Consider the following 15,058-nt stretch of genomic DNA (forward strand, 5'->3'; position numbering starts at 1 on the left):
GAGTTAATCTCAATTACTAGATTTCTGTATACTATTAGGAATATAGATAAGAAACAAAATTTTTGGTACTGGAAAGCCTACGTGGTCTCAGTTTATACTCCGTGTTCTTTTAACCTGTGATGTTTGCTACGACTTTGTTTACTCCTAGTAAACAGTTTGCATGAAGAGAAAATGAGGAACTTTGTTTGTCAAACTGCAGTCTCCAAAACATGCTATATTCTCTGATGATGAGTTAGCTTTTTATTTGATTTAGCCAAAACAGAAAGTTTTGGCCAGGACATCCATTTCCTACACTGACAGCTAAAAAAAAAAAAAAAAATAGAAATTGGTGATTGTTCCCTGAGGCTGAGTCTGCAGACGATAGCCGATGGGTTCCTAGATTGACTCTGACTTATCCTCCACGGAGACACATCGGTATTGCTTCAGGAAAGTCAACATTAAGCCTATTAAAATGACCTTGACCGCTGAAATGAAATGTATTGCTGTGATGTGGGAAAGTGATACTTCACCATTTATTTCCATGTAGGTCAGAGAAATATCCTTTTATATGACATCTTAACTCACTTAAAAAACCCACTTTTTTAATGAAACGTTTTTTTGGAAGGTTGTTGTTTATTACATAAGAAGATAGCTGTTAAATTGAACTTTGTCTTTGGTGAACGGCTCAAGTTCCAACTGTATTTTATCACATATTTAGCAGTGTGGCGGCTCAGTGGTTATGTGTGGCATTTTAATGATATGTTTGTGCTTGTGTTTCTCCCAGCATCAGAGCATGCTGACTAAATACTCACATCACTGTGCCCTTGAACAAGGCACTGCCTTACAGCTGGAGTTGCTCCCCAGGCCCTACTCCTCCTAATGCCTAGCATCGGTTAATGCAGGGAATGAGTTTTCCTACAGCGATCAACAAAGGAATTCTTATGTCCATTTGTTTTTTAAAAGTAAAAGTTACCCACCAAAGTCAGAAAAGACATCACCAACATTAAATCTGACACATGAAATAAATATCAATTTACTACTCTGACAATATTGCTTAAAAGTGGCTACAAATCATTCGTTTTTCATACGTTTCTCTTCCTGGAAGATGCTTAAATCTTCCAGCTCTTGTTAGCAGTGGCAGTTGACTGAGAGCAGAGGCCTACCCTCAGCCCTTTTAAGAGCATGGATTAGAAAGCTTCAGGGTACAGAATTATCTGATAAGGCCCTACAATGGGATTAATTGGTGCTGCTGGAAATTGGTCTGCTTTTTACCAATAAATAATTTGAACGAAAGGAAGCAAACAGCTTTTACATATAAAAAAAAAAATCCTTTTTTCTTCCTTTTCACATAGCTTTCAGTCTGATTATTGGATGCTTCATTCTAGACTGAGATGTTCTAGAAAAAGAGAAAATAATAAGAGTATCAAATGATTTCATTTTATTGCCAGAAAAAAAGAAATGAAAGAATAAATTACATAACAGATGATTCCCCAATATCTACTAGAGGACTGCTTTTCCGTTCCAAAGCAACGACCTTGGAAAGAGATAAAAACAAAAAAGCAAATAAGTATGTTTAATACCCATTCATAGCCACGTTGGATCCTACTCTATTACTAACAATGCCATAAGCATAAGCTGGTGCTTTAGTTGATTTTCAATCATGTGTCTGTTTTCGTGTTGAGGATTAAATTGCAGCTTTAGGGTCATTCCTACCTGCCTGAGGGACAGCGAGACAGAGAATGCTGAGACCACATTGTCCTGGTCACAGCAGCCTGAGTCAGAAAAAAATATTTGATGCGCTCTGAGGCATTTATTTTGAGCTGCAAAACAGCACTGACATGTTAAATAACTTCAACCTGACAGGAAGAAGTAAAGGATAAGATGAAACAGTCTGTAATCGATACCAGAATACAAGTAAACATGCAATGTTTATTTGTTTATCACTTTTCAGGTATCACTTTGAGACTGCAGCATGATGATGATGATTTACTGTGAAGAGATGTTGATGTAAGTGGTGGAGGCCGTGACTAGGCTGAAGAAACAAAACAAAACTATCAGATAGACGACAAAACCAGTAGTGGCCAAATCAACAATGTGGTATACTGTTGATGAAGAAGCACTGCTCAGCTCTGCTCAGCTCAGCAACACTAAAAGCTCTAAAAAAGACCAGATATGACAACTAAAGGGAATGATTGCAGAATTGTTTCTATTGTTAAGAAAAAAAAAAACATTTGTAACATCTAAGTCAAGAACAGTCTTGTTAAGGTAGGAGTATCATTATTAATGTCTGCAATCAAGCGGATTTACAACAAACTACAAACCACTGGTTACACTTAAGAATAAGAAGGTTCTAAAAAAATCTTTGGACCAATTAATTCAAGATGTTCTTGTATCAGCTGGAAAGAGAAAAGTATGAAGAAGAAGAGAAACAGCTCATGTTCCGAAGCATATCATGCTATCTGTCACATTACCTGTCAAACACGCTGGAGGCAATGTTATGGCATGGGCATGTTTGGCTGCCAGTGGAACCAGGTCACTGGTATTTATTGATGATGTGACTGCCGCTAGAAATAGCAGGAAGGACTCTGAAGTGCACAGAGCTGTAGTCTCTGCTCAGATTCAGCCAAATGCTGCAAAACTGAGTGGACACTGATTCACAGTGCAAAAAGGATTAAGACCCAAAGTATACTGCAACAGAAACCCGAGTTTCTTCATGCAAAGAGATCGGATGATAATAAGTGACCAAGTTAGTGAGTTTTCAAGTATTAAATAAAAAACTAAATGCAGAAATACCCAAAAAGGGGAGAGGAAACAGCATTTAGTGAGGAATGAGGAACTGTGCATAAAAGACAGACCATGGGTGTGCAGGCACAGCATTCACCAGAACAGGTGGGCTACCGTTGGTACAAATGCTTCAGTCTTTAGGTGGGTGCATGAATGACACAATTCATTTAACTAATACAAACTTTCATCAGTTTTGTTTCATTATGTTTTTACATGTTTGTTAAAAATAAAAATTTCACTTGACATTATGTTTCTGTTAAATAAGTCTATTATTAAATAGATGTGGGAGAAACATCAGTGGCTCTAGATTTTTATTACGACCCTTGCAAAAAATGTTGTTTTGATGGTAATGGAGGTTCTTAAGAAGAGGAAACATATTGATCTCAATAAATATGCAGGAGATGAACGCTAAGTGCAAACTGAGCATAACAAGCAACGCAAAAATAACGTCGATGTTTGATAGCTGTTATCGTTGCTCGCCTAATGGCACATAATGTGTCTACACAGTGAATCCTAATTGTCCAGCAGCTCTAAATACAAGCCCCGCCCCCATTTGTAAGAGACTGATTGATTTTAATGTGTTTTACAGAAGGAAAGAACACCAGCTAAATCTGATATAATAAAAATGTGAAAATTGATGGGTTGCACATACAAAGGTCTTCTCATTCAGTTTTTCCACTCACTTAAGGAGCCTATACTATACTATACTGACTGAAGTAAACACATCATCTTAGTACCAACATTCTCATTTAAATTGGAAATCCCTGTTTAAATGGTTCTGTTCATTGTGATCTCAAGAAAGATTAAACTTTACATGACTGACCGGGAAGGTAAATGTTGTTGAAAAAATGTGAAATGCCTTTTGGTCCATTATGGTTATAGATAGGCCGGATTCTTATCATTAAAAAAATATAATTGCTACTTATAAAATCCATCCATCTTCTTTCACTCATTTAATTCAGAGTCACAGATGGGCTGGAGCCTATCTCAGCTATCACAGATGGGCTGGAGCCTATTTCAGCTATCACAGGGCAAGAGGTGGGATACACCAAGGGCAGATGACCAATCTGTTGCTAACACAGAAGCTGTCATGTTTCGGCTGTGTACAGGCAGGAGAAGGACCCAAACGCAAAACTCACGACAACAAAATTAAACTCAAAAAGCTGCTTTATTGCAGAATGGCATGGAAAACTAAACTGGGACATGGGTAAACTGAAACGCAAGAAAACACAGCCATGAGGGATAACGAGGGAATGAGACACAGAATGAGAGCACAGCTGGGAGTAATCAGGCTGGACGAGACAAGGGAAGCAAAACTAGAAACACTCACATGAGACATGGACCTTCAAAGTAAAACAGGAAACACACTGACTGAACTCTAAACATGCAAACTTAACAGCAACTGAGAAGACAGAACATAGGGACCAGAAACATGGTACAAAAAGGTCACAGTAGACACAACATTGAACACAGGGAAGCCATATTACAAAGCCAAAGAACTAAACCTATGATAACCATAACTGAAATCTAGGGAAACAAGAAACAGTACAACAAAGGACTCAAAACATAATCCATAATATAAAAACACGAGATCTCTTCAAAATAAAACAGGAAACATGAGAGGCAGACATGACAACATAAGTCACACACATGAAACACACGAAGGGCAAGGGAGACTTTACAGGGGTTGAAAACACAAGGGGGAGCTAATAAGCAAATGAACATAGGAAACCTAATAAGCTTAAACATACACTATAAACATCAAAAGAACTAAAACTCAAAACACTGGGTCATAAGACCCAGGATCATGACAGAAGCAGACAACCATTCTCATTCACACCTACAGATAATTTAGAAATGTCAATTAATCTAACATGCATTTCTGGACTGTGGGAGGAAGCCGGAGTACTCAGAGAAAAAACATGCAGACACAGGAAGACCATGCACTCCACACAGAAAAGCCCCAGCTGGCCAGTGGATTGGAATAGATTTGAAGACCTTCTTGCTATGAGCCAATAGTGCTAACAACTGCACTGCAGGATGGTAGGAACCTCTTGTCCTCAATTCCAGTTTTATATATTTATCTTGGACTAAAGTATTGTAGCTTTGATTAAGCCACAGATCACATCCTGACATAGTTCATGCCACTAAGATATTGTAGCCTTGCTGCAACCCTTCAGCTCATGCATTGAGTTCCTGAACCTTTAAGCCAACTTAAAGTTTAAAGCCTGATGGGATTTTGACTTACTTTTGTTGAAACTTTGGTTTGTTTGTTTAATATGCGCATCACAGTTCTAATGTATGATCAGAGCTGTACTTAGGTAGAAGTAGAGATACTAGTGTTAAAAATACTCCTTTATAAGTACTGAAACAACTTTTTTACTCAAGTGAAAGTGAAAAAGTACAACCTCAGAAATGTACTCAAAGTAAGAAAGTAAAAGTATCTTTTTGAAGAACATTTCTGCCACCTATTTTTTTTTATTAATGTAATCCGTAAACTGAATACTGATTTTACGTGACATTGGTGTAATGAAGCTAAAACCAATTTTAGTACTTCATGAACAAAAATAATATCAAAATTAAATCCAGGACTGAAGGATATATGTTAGGGAACCATAAAATACCACGTGTTGAATAAAAGAGGTCTTTAAATGTATAGAGTTTAGTTTTGTGCGACCATGATGCTCCTGACCTCCGGTGCATATTCCATAAATGATTAAATCTCACGATCTATAGTTCATATGTGGAAGACCTTTATGCACTTCTTCCTCATTAAATCTTCATGTTTATGGAACGATCTGCGCTCCATATGAATTCATTTACCTTCTGCTATCCTTTTCCTGTGTCAATTTTAATCTATGTGTCAATTCAAAAAGTACATCAAACAGTTATTCTGACTGACTTTTTATAGCCAGAATTTAAAGTGACATTTTGATTTCATAATTTGTTGTCGTCCCCAATGAAGATACTGGTGAGTCAGTTGAGGGCCTAAGCAAAAATTCCATTTCAAAAACCATTTTTATTTTGGTAACAATGCCCAAGACAGAGATGGCTGTTTACGATGTGTTATTAATGTAACGACTCACTGATCCTGGTGGGCTTCCACATTTCTTCAGTCTGATTGTTACTCAGTAACTTGACTGCTGTAGACTCCTGGAGTCGCACTTGACTCGATCACATCGAGCTGGACACACCAGGGTGCTTTACCAGCTAAGGTCATTAATGTTAAATGTCAAGTAAGGAAAAGACATAATGTTATGCGATTTCTCCCCCATAGTTAAGCCTAGACTAATAGATTATTTTTTATTTATATTTAATTAGATTTAGATTTAAATGTTATTATCTGCTCACCCCTGTCCTGCTTTTTCCCCCTCACTTCCTCTTTTTCTTTTTCCAGAATGATAAACCTTCTTCACTTTCCTTGAGTGGCTTTTACTGTTGTCATTCAATTTGTTTAATTGGAATCACGCAAGGTATTTGTAATGGGAGTCACTGGAGTCAGGTGGGACTCCTTAGGGAGAGCAGGTTTCTCTAGTGTCATTGCAAACGTTTCGCATTGCCACTCTTGTAATTTAAAGTTTGTCTCTCAATATACATGTTATTCCTCCTGGTAGAAAGTAATGAATCAAAACTAATGATGGTTAATTTTATTTTAATTGTATGGATCTGGTCACAAACCAAGTACAAACAACTTGGATCTATTGTTGTTTAACCTGATTTTTATGATTGTAAAACTTTTCACCAAGAACTTTTCAGCTATACACCCCAAAACACCCAGTAGTGCTTCCTGGAGAATGTCAAATCCTGAAGCTTATTACTAAGTAGCCCTGAGACCTTGATTTAAGGTAAGCCTCTCCTGGGCTTCCTTGCTTCTGAGCCAGCTGTAATCAACCCTGTCTGTTCTCTGGCCATCACTATAATGGGGACAAAATCTCTCCTCTCACCTTAAACTTCTACAGAGGACATTTTATCAGATGATTCACATTTTCCTCCAGTGTGCCCCCCCTTTTTACTCTGTATCCTTTGTCCTCTGTGTCTGTGCCAAAGCTTTGCCTTTTGTGATTTTGGAACTTCCTTTGGCCAGGCGCTGTTTGCGAGTTGTGCAGGAAATGTAACTCTGAATCGGATCCATGAGTGAGCAGTGAAGAGAGTCAGAGGGGACAAATTCGCCAGAGTCCTGGCTGCCCTTTCTGTCCAAGTGTCTAGTTGGAAACAAACATGATTAATGTGTTGTTGTCTGGGTTTGTATGAACGTGGAGGCACTGCAAGAATAATAAAAATACGTACACCCAAACTAAGAAAAGATAATGTGGGATTTGTAGTCTAGCAGAGACAGAATAGTTTAATACTTTTTTAATGGTTTCTAGACAGTTATTCAATTGCTTCCCTGTCATGGCATGCATGTTTATCATTTTACGTTCAGTATCAGAAAGGTGATTTGAGCAGTTATATGCAGCAGTTGCTCCTGGAAGCCGTGGACATCTCTCCCCCTCACTTCCTCAATATGCATGTGCAGACCTGCATCATTATTATCGAGGTGTATATTGGTCTTGAGATTGCTCCATCGCTCATCTTCTCAGCAGACATAAATTTGGTGTCTATCTCTTCCGTCTGCCCTCCTTCCCTCCGTGGCATTTTCCATCATTATTATTCACCACGTGTCTCGGGCTAAAAAGTTTTCTCACAGCAGTGGGCTCATCTCCCACGTAGCTGTCATTTTAATGGTTGTTTGTTCGATAGGGAAACAGGAACTAACAGGGGAAGGTTATTAGCAAGGTCACCTTTCGCCCCATTGTAACTGCCCAATGAGGACTGCGCTCAGAAAACTGGGCTGGTAGATTTGTAGCCTAGAGAGAGAATGAGATGTAGGCTGCTGCTGCTGCACTGAAGGGCTCGTTGGCTGTCTTTCTCCATCACCTTGGCTATAATGCAAATTTGTAATTTTCCTCTGGCAAGCACGGCCTGTCCCTGCGAACTTAATTTTTTGGAAGGGAGACATCATTTACACTCATACTTCAATGCTCCCTGCACTTTTCAGTTGAGTCTATTAATGCTTCTCTATTGCCCTCTTGTGGTGTCCTCACTCCTCTGCACCAACACTTTTCACTTCCAGAGTGAAACATGACTACAGAACTATAGCAGACTTACAGCTTGCCTTTGGTGGCAGCAGGAGGGAGGGTTTTGAGTTTGAAGACTGGGACCTTTCTGTGTGGACTGTGCGGGTTCACCCTTTGCCTGGATGGGTTCTCTCAGGGTAATCGGGCTTTCTCCCACAGTCCAAACATGCTTGTGAACTGTATAATTGGAAAAGAACGAATGGAAGGATGGATGGATTGAACACTAGCAAGGGAAATCATAATAAGATTCATCCATCCAACCATCCATTCGCTTCCGCTTATCCCTTGCAGGGTCGCGGGGATAATAAGATTCAATTCATCCTAATTTTTAGTTCCTTTTAGGGAATTGTGTAAATATTTTTGGAGCACACACCACAGTGTTACATTTGCATTATATGGAGCTAGACTTAGATATGAAATAAAGTATTTTGATGGATGGATAGATTATATTTGTACAGTAGTACAATACAAAAGTACTTGGTGCATGTTCGTTGAAACTGATCAAGTTGTAATTAGCTCTAATTTTAGTTAATTAACTATTTGTTTGTTTTTCACGCTTACTTTTGGTTTCTCCAGTGTTCCTCTAGTTTCTATGCTGAAGTGCCCCTGGGTAAAATACTAAACACAACATTGCCCCTGAGTGGATCTGTGTGTGTGTGATAGTTAGAAAATGCTTAAAAGCATATATATTTAAGTGCTATATACGTTTATATTGTGTGCAGGAATGAGTGAATTTGAGTTGTAGTAAAAAAGTCCTTTGACTGCTAAGTTAAAATAGAAAAGAGAACATGAAGATCAAATCATTTTTTATTGAATTGTCTGTATTGAAAAACTTAAAAATTAAACTTTACATACTTTAAACATTTCATGCAGGACTGCAGTAAGAATATAGACTAATGCTCAAAAGCTAGAGCCATATAAAAACATTACATCTACACTAAATATAAGAAAAAAAACAATACAAAAACTTCATCATGTAAACATTATTAAATGACTGTTCATTTATGATTTCTTAAAAGCTTTAGAGTAACACAGGTGCAGTTGTTTATCTCTCACTCCATCACTCAGGCTCTGATTATTCTTAGCACCACCATGATTAGATTTCAAGATTCAGTTGTGAGTGCGGTTGAAGTTAGCTGCCTTTTGGTTTTTTCCTTTTGTAAGCTGACAAACCATCATTATTTCAGTGCACATTCGAAACCTTTGCATTGTAAAAACTGCATAATAATGGGCTTAGTGGAACCCCTTTACGCCTGCAAAATATTTACTCTTCACCGTTTTATAATTCATTGTCCATATGAAGTAAACTAATTCAGAGCGAAGGTATCCCCTCGTGTCTCTGCTGCCTCTAAACTCTGCTCTGTTGGCTCTGCCTTGGAGGTGCAGTTTTTCAGTTCACCTTTCAGCTCAGACAGCTGCTGCGCATGGCTAGAGAGAGTCCCACTGACTTGCAGTAGGAGACCATTTGACTGTCTCTCCAGCTCCTCCCTGATTCTCTCCAGGTCGTCTGCCAAGTAGTTTAAGCCCTTACACTGGTCCTCTACGCTGGCGACCCGCCCACCAACCTCAGTTACCTCCTTCTGGACCACCATAGCTGATCTTCGGCACCCCCGTACCTCTTCAGCTAGCCGTCTCTTCATCTCCTGCAGCTCTCCTTTAAGCCGGGTCAGTCTGCGCTCACCTGCCCCAAGCATGGAAGCCTGATGTCCAACCAGCTGCACCACACCCTTTATCTGCTGGGCCAGACGAGTCTCTCTTTGATGCCAGGAACTGTTGGCTTCACCAACCTGGTGGACCACTGTCCCCAGGGAATCCTGGAGTCCTCTCAGGGTGTGGTTAACTGAGCGCACATTGAATTTGAGGATTGTTAGCTCACCCTGGATGGAAGAATCTTGCTCTGCTTGTTCCTGCTGCTCCCTGAGGGTCAGACGCTTTAGCATGTTCTGCAGTGTAACATTGAGTCTGTTCAACTGGTCGCCTTGCATATCAAGTACCTCCTTCACATTCTGCTCCAAAGCCAGGTTTTCACTTGGCACAGCAGAGTCTCCTTGGATGGTAACTGTTTGAGGTGAGGGACATGAAGTGATGCAGAGCATTTCCAAATTGTTGAGGTGCTTTTGCATTCTGTCCACATCCAGCTCCAGTCTGCCTCGGAGTGACTCCAGCTCTGTCTCCAGAGTGGGAACAATGTGATCCTCCAGAGCAGTTGCATTACCCAGCTCCTCCAAAGCTGTTAGTAAACGACACTCCAGATTCTTCAACTTAACCTCCATTTTGGCCTCCAAAGCATGTCCAGTCACATCTCTGTCTGGGACACCATTTGTCCTTCCAGATTCTTCACTTTTGATCTCCCCAGTCAGGTTGAGCTTGGCCTCTACATATGCCAGACGCCCCTCCAGCATTCCTTCTATGTGGTCTTTGTGTCCACCCAGCTCCACTCTCAGATGCTCCTGGGACTGGTTGAGGCCTGCCATTGACCTTTCCAGCAGCTTCACCCTTTCCGTAAGTCCACTCATCCTACCACAGCAGCTCTCAGTATCATTACAACCATTGATCTGTGCTTGGAGCTTTCTCAGCTCTGTTCTTAGGTTGATGCTGCTTTCCTGTAGAGCATCCTCCATCTGCTCCTGCCGCTCACTTTGCTGCTTCTGGCACTGACTGTGCACATCCCCAGCTTTCTCCTTGCATCGGTCCTCTGCGCTCTCCACACGCTTCTCAAATCCGCCAAGAATTTCTGTTCTGGCTGTGCTTAATTTAGCATCCATCAATTTCTCCATAGCTCCTCCAAGCTTGCCATTGGAGTTTGATACCAAAAGATTTCTAATACCTGTTCTATTAGCAATCTTCTTCAGTGCTCCATCATGCCTCATCACTGTCACTTTGAGTTCCTGAATCTCAGCTGTCTTGGCTTGCAGCTCATTTCGAAGCTCTTCAACCTTTTCATTCAGTTGTGCGAGGTCTGGAAAAACATGTCTACCATCTAGATCTCCTGTGTCAAGGTCTCCCCCAGGAATTTCTACAAACCCAAAGGTGGATGGATGAGAGGCTACATCTGGAGGGGGAACAGGAACAGGACCAGGACCAGTACCAGGGGGAGCAAAGAGCAGAGCTGACAGCATCCTGTTAGCATCCTCTCTGAGCGAGGTTCGCAGGCTGTCCTCTAGCCCATTCACAGTTACCCTCAAAGTCTCCAGACCCTGGTTTAGACGCCGCACATCCTCTTCCATATGATATATTCGCTCCTCCGTCTCGCTGTCAAGAGCATGGCCTGAAGAGATAAAGAGATGCTATTAAAAGGGGGACAAACACAGTAAAGAAATCCCAAACACTATGCTTTGATGTGACTGCATTTTGAATCTAGTTCATTTTAAGAACTTGTTAAGAACTTGTTGTTCTTTTACTTTAAAAAAAAAAAGAAAGTAAATTCAGGTACATCACTTTTAAAACCCAGTTAGCTTTATTGGACAGTTTAAAAATGGGGACATACCTGTGGTCTCTCCCACAGGCTGTTCACCACCAGAGGGGGGAGGAGTGGGGATTTCTTCAGGTATAAATTCCTCAGGTCCTTGGCTATTCTCATGTTCATGTTCATGGTTGGTCTCTGTGTAATGTGGCTCTTCATGCTCTGGAGCTGGCTCTGATTCTGATGGATAAGGCTGGAAGGGGATGTCTGGGTAGGAGGAGGACCTCGAAGGCCCAAAGGGATGCATCGGGAAGGGGTTAAAACTGCCAGTAGGAGGGCCTTTGGGATGACTCCACGGGCTGGCTTTCACAGCAGTGTTAACATGTGGGCCCTTGAACATCGGGACTTTGCTAGGGGGCCCCTTAAACTGGGACCCTCTCATTGGTGGGCCCTTGAATGGTGGCATCATTTTCATAGGGTGTTGATAAACTGGATGTCCCTCCATACATCCATAACCAGAGTACCCAGGGCAACAACGCCACTCCAGCTCTGTGACGGTTTTATGTGCCACCTTGTAAAGTGGCTTGTACATCAGGCGATACCTGCAGGGAGCAGCAGTAATGGGTTAAAAACATAAATTCAGTGTTTTGTACTGTGAAGCAACCTGAATTAAAATCTATCACACGAGTAGCGTTTACTCACAAAAGAGCTGGGCATTTGCGACCCAGTGAACACTTGTTGTACTCGGCTTTTACATACGGTGCTGCTCCATCCTGTATGGTGAAGGGCACTGTCTTTTCAGTGACGTAGGCACAGTGGTTCCTTTCAGAGTGGAAATCAAAGAGGAAAGAAAAAAACTTGGTCAGATACAATTTTTTAAAAAATTACAAGATTTGTCACTGAATTATCTGACGTGGTGATGTGCATGACAGAGATGGAGAGAAACAGCACTTACTTGTGCCTGCTGGTGGGTTTTCCTTGGCTGTAGTGTTGACCAAGCCCAGGTTTATACTGGTGAAATTCAAATGGTCTGTAGATCCTGGTTTCAACAAGTGATGAAAATAGTGCCATGAAGACAAAAAGGCTCAAAACGCCTGGGAAAAGCATCCTGAGCATTCACGTGTCCAGTGAAAAGCTGAGTGAAAAAACTCTTCAAACTGAAAACAGAAAAAAGTATTCCTTTATCAAGGGACAGCAAAGGCCACAAATATTCAAATATTCTCCACTTGCTTGTAAAAAGACTTGAATTTCTGCAGTTTAGTTTCTCATTTGCCTGGGTTATACAGCACAATGCCAGTGCTGATGCCGGCTGTGGTTGTAGTGGACTCCCGTGACAAAAGTCCCCTGTGAGTTTGGGGGGGAATACAGACGCCACTAAAAAGGCTCCACCAGCTCCATCTGCATATCTCCTCCCACTCAGCCTCCTCAAAGTAACACCCTATTGACAACACAGGAGGGAAAAACCCATCATCTCCCCGGTTAATGTCCCACCTGTGACACTCTTGTGGTCGTCATCTATATAATTTTAATATATGAAAATTCTGGAAGCTGCTTTCACCAACCAGAACAGCAGCTGAGCTCTCAGTAGCTTTTTTCCTTTAGTGACATCACGGCAAACCAGAGAGGAAACGCTGCATCACCTCCAACGAGTATAGTACCCAGCTTTGTCCCAAAATGGGAAGGTTATTTATTCACCCTTTAGAATATAAAGTAAGAAAGACATGCATAAACATTATATGTAGAAAAAACAAAACAAGAACATCATGTTCAGGGTAAAAGCCTTGTTTTAATATAAAAACTAAATAACAAAACATGCCTTCACTGCTGTAAGTAAGAAGCAGTCAAGAGACAGACTTACTGCTTATTCTAATATTAATGTTTAGAAGGTCTTCGAATGGATTTGATTTGATGTATAACTATTGCTATAGATTTGATTTATAGATTTTTAATAAATGTAAAATTTGATTGTATATCATGTGATCATAGATGCCATTTTTTATCCAATTTTTTCCCAGTTATTTCTTTACATCACACCAGAGTTAGCCCTTTCTTTCATTTTCTTTGCTCTTTTAGCCAGTGTAAAATTGATGTGACACAAAAATTAAAAATCAGCTTCTGATATCAGTAAATGTCATCCTATTTGCCAATAGCCTGATATGAGCTGACAACACCAGTATCACTCGCTATTTGAAGAATATATCAGATATATTCTTTGCATACAGCATACAGCAATGTTAGATAATATGAAAACATTCAAGTAAATCCAGTTAGTTAGTAATTTGTCATAATATATAACACAGTGTAACATGAAGTAGAAGTAATGAAGTAGAAAATTCTCACATTCAGAGGCTGAAACCAGGAAATGTTTGACCTTTTAGCTTGATGCTAACATAAAAAATTAATCTTAAATACGTGCTATCAATATTTTATGAGGATGGCACACACATTTTCTCACTAGAACAGCCGAGCTGTGATGATAGTGTTGAGGTTATGTGACGACCTGACAGTATATGAGGTGACACATCTTGGCCTCCCTGACTTCACACATACACGTTGACACGGTCTGAGCCTTCATTTAACAGCAAACCTCCAGAAAGGGGAACAAACAGAAACAAATGCCCTGTGTTAAAGGCTTTGACAGTACACACCCATGGCTGAGTGCTGAGCCCCACAATTCCACACATTCATGCACAACACGGCTCTTGTCCAGTTTAAGTTCACCGCCCTGAGTACAGAAACACGCCTGGTAGCTCCATTGCACCACAGCTAGGACACTTTCCACTTTCTGGTTATATGAAGCAACATTTTAGTTGCATAAAGCCATATAACATGGAAAGTATTGTACAAACATTGGAGGTAAACTAAGTATTTTTTTAGGCTCGTATTTCAGTTCTGCCACTTTGCAGTATTAGCTTCATACCTCATTCATTTACAAAGAATTTTTTTTTACTTTTTCTTATGTTTTTACTGCTCTTTGTTGGCAAAATTATACAAGAACTACCAGGATGACTTTCAGAAAATGACCTCATTAAGTTCTGGTCGTGATTCAGGATTCATCTATTTTTAAAACTGTGGTGTTGTTGGCAGATGATGCGTCTTTGAGTGCTATTTTTGTTACAGTTGTGGTCAAAAGTATACATACACTCATCATGGGCATGAATGATTATTTCGGGCTTTTAATGATCTGGGGATTTTGTTTTTCAGAGTGAATTAACTGTGCAGCATACATCTTTAATGACTTAAAAAACAAGAATTGGGTTCCCAAGTTTGATTTTATTTTATATTTTTATAATGCACATGGAGTTAAAAGTGTACATACAGGCTCTATATTTGGTTAAATGTTGCTTAGCAAGTTGCACCTCAACCAAACACTTTTGGTAGCCATTGACAAGCTTCTGGCATAATTCTGGCTGAATATTTGACCACTGTTCTGGGCAGAAAATTTTAGAATTCATTTAAATTGGTTGGTTTCCTGGCTCAGACTCAGCTTTTATTTTTTATTTCTTGAAAATAAACTTTGCAGATAGATTTATTTAAATAGCTTTTATAGGTCTAAACAGGTCAGAATATACAAAAAAGAAAAAAGATTTAAGGAAGCATCAACAAAGAAAACTGTGAAGCAGAAGTCTCCCTGTCATTCATCTTTAACCCTTCAGTGGAGGCTAAATTGCTTATTTAATGTTGGTAAAGTTAACTCTACACATAGATGGTATGTAAAAGATGCAGCAACAATGATGTCATCAATTTCTTTGCCAAGTTCATTTTTTTAAACATA

General features: G+C 40.0%; 1 protein-coding gene across 1 annotated transcript; it reads right to left on the bottom strand.

Moving 5' to 3' along the window:
- Window positions 1-8,817: 8,817 nt before the first annotated feature.
- Window positions 8,818-12,610, bottom strand: emilin3a (elastin microfibril interfacer 3a). The gene is made up of 4 exons (XM_006794311.3): window positions 12,239-12,610; window positions 11,986-12,105; window positions 11,368-11,885; window positions 8,818-11,148 (listed from the first exon to the last, which is right to left on the bottom strand). Exons 1-4 carry the CDS (start codon window positions 12,397-12,399, stop codon window positions 9,188-9,190), a joined length of 2,760 nt encoding a protein of 919 aa, XP_006794374.3. The 5' UTR covers window positions 12,400-12,610; the 3' UTR covers window positions 8,818-9,187.
- Between the last annotated feature and the right edge of the window lie 2,448 nt (window positions 12,611-15,058).

Source organism: Neolamprologus brichardi, chromosome 20 (genome assembly GCF_056152115.1).
Source record: "Neolamprologus brichardi isolate AB-2024 chromosome 20, ASM5615211v1, whole genome shotgun sequence".
Taxonomy (NCBI): Eukaryota; Metazoa; Chordata; class Actinopteri; order Cichliformes; family Cichlidae; genus Neolamprologus; species Neolamprologus brichardi.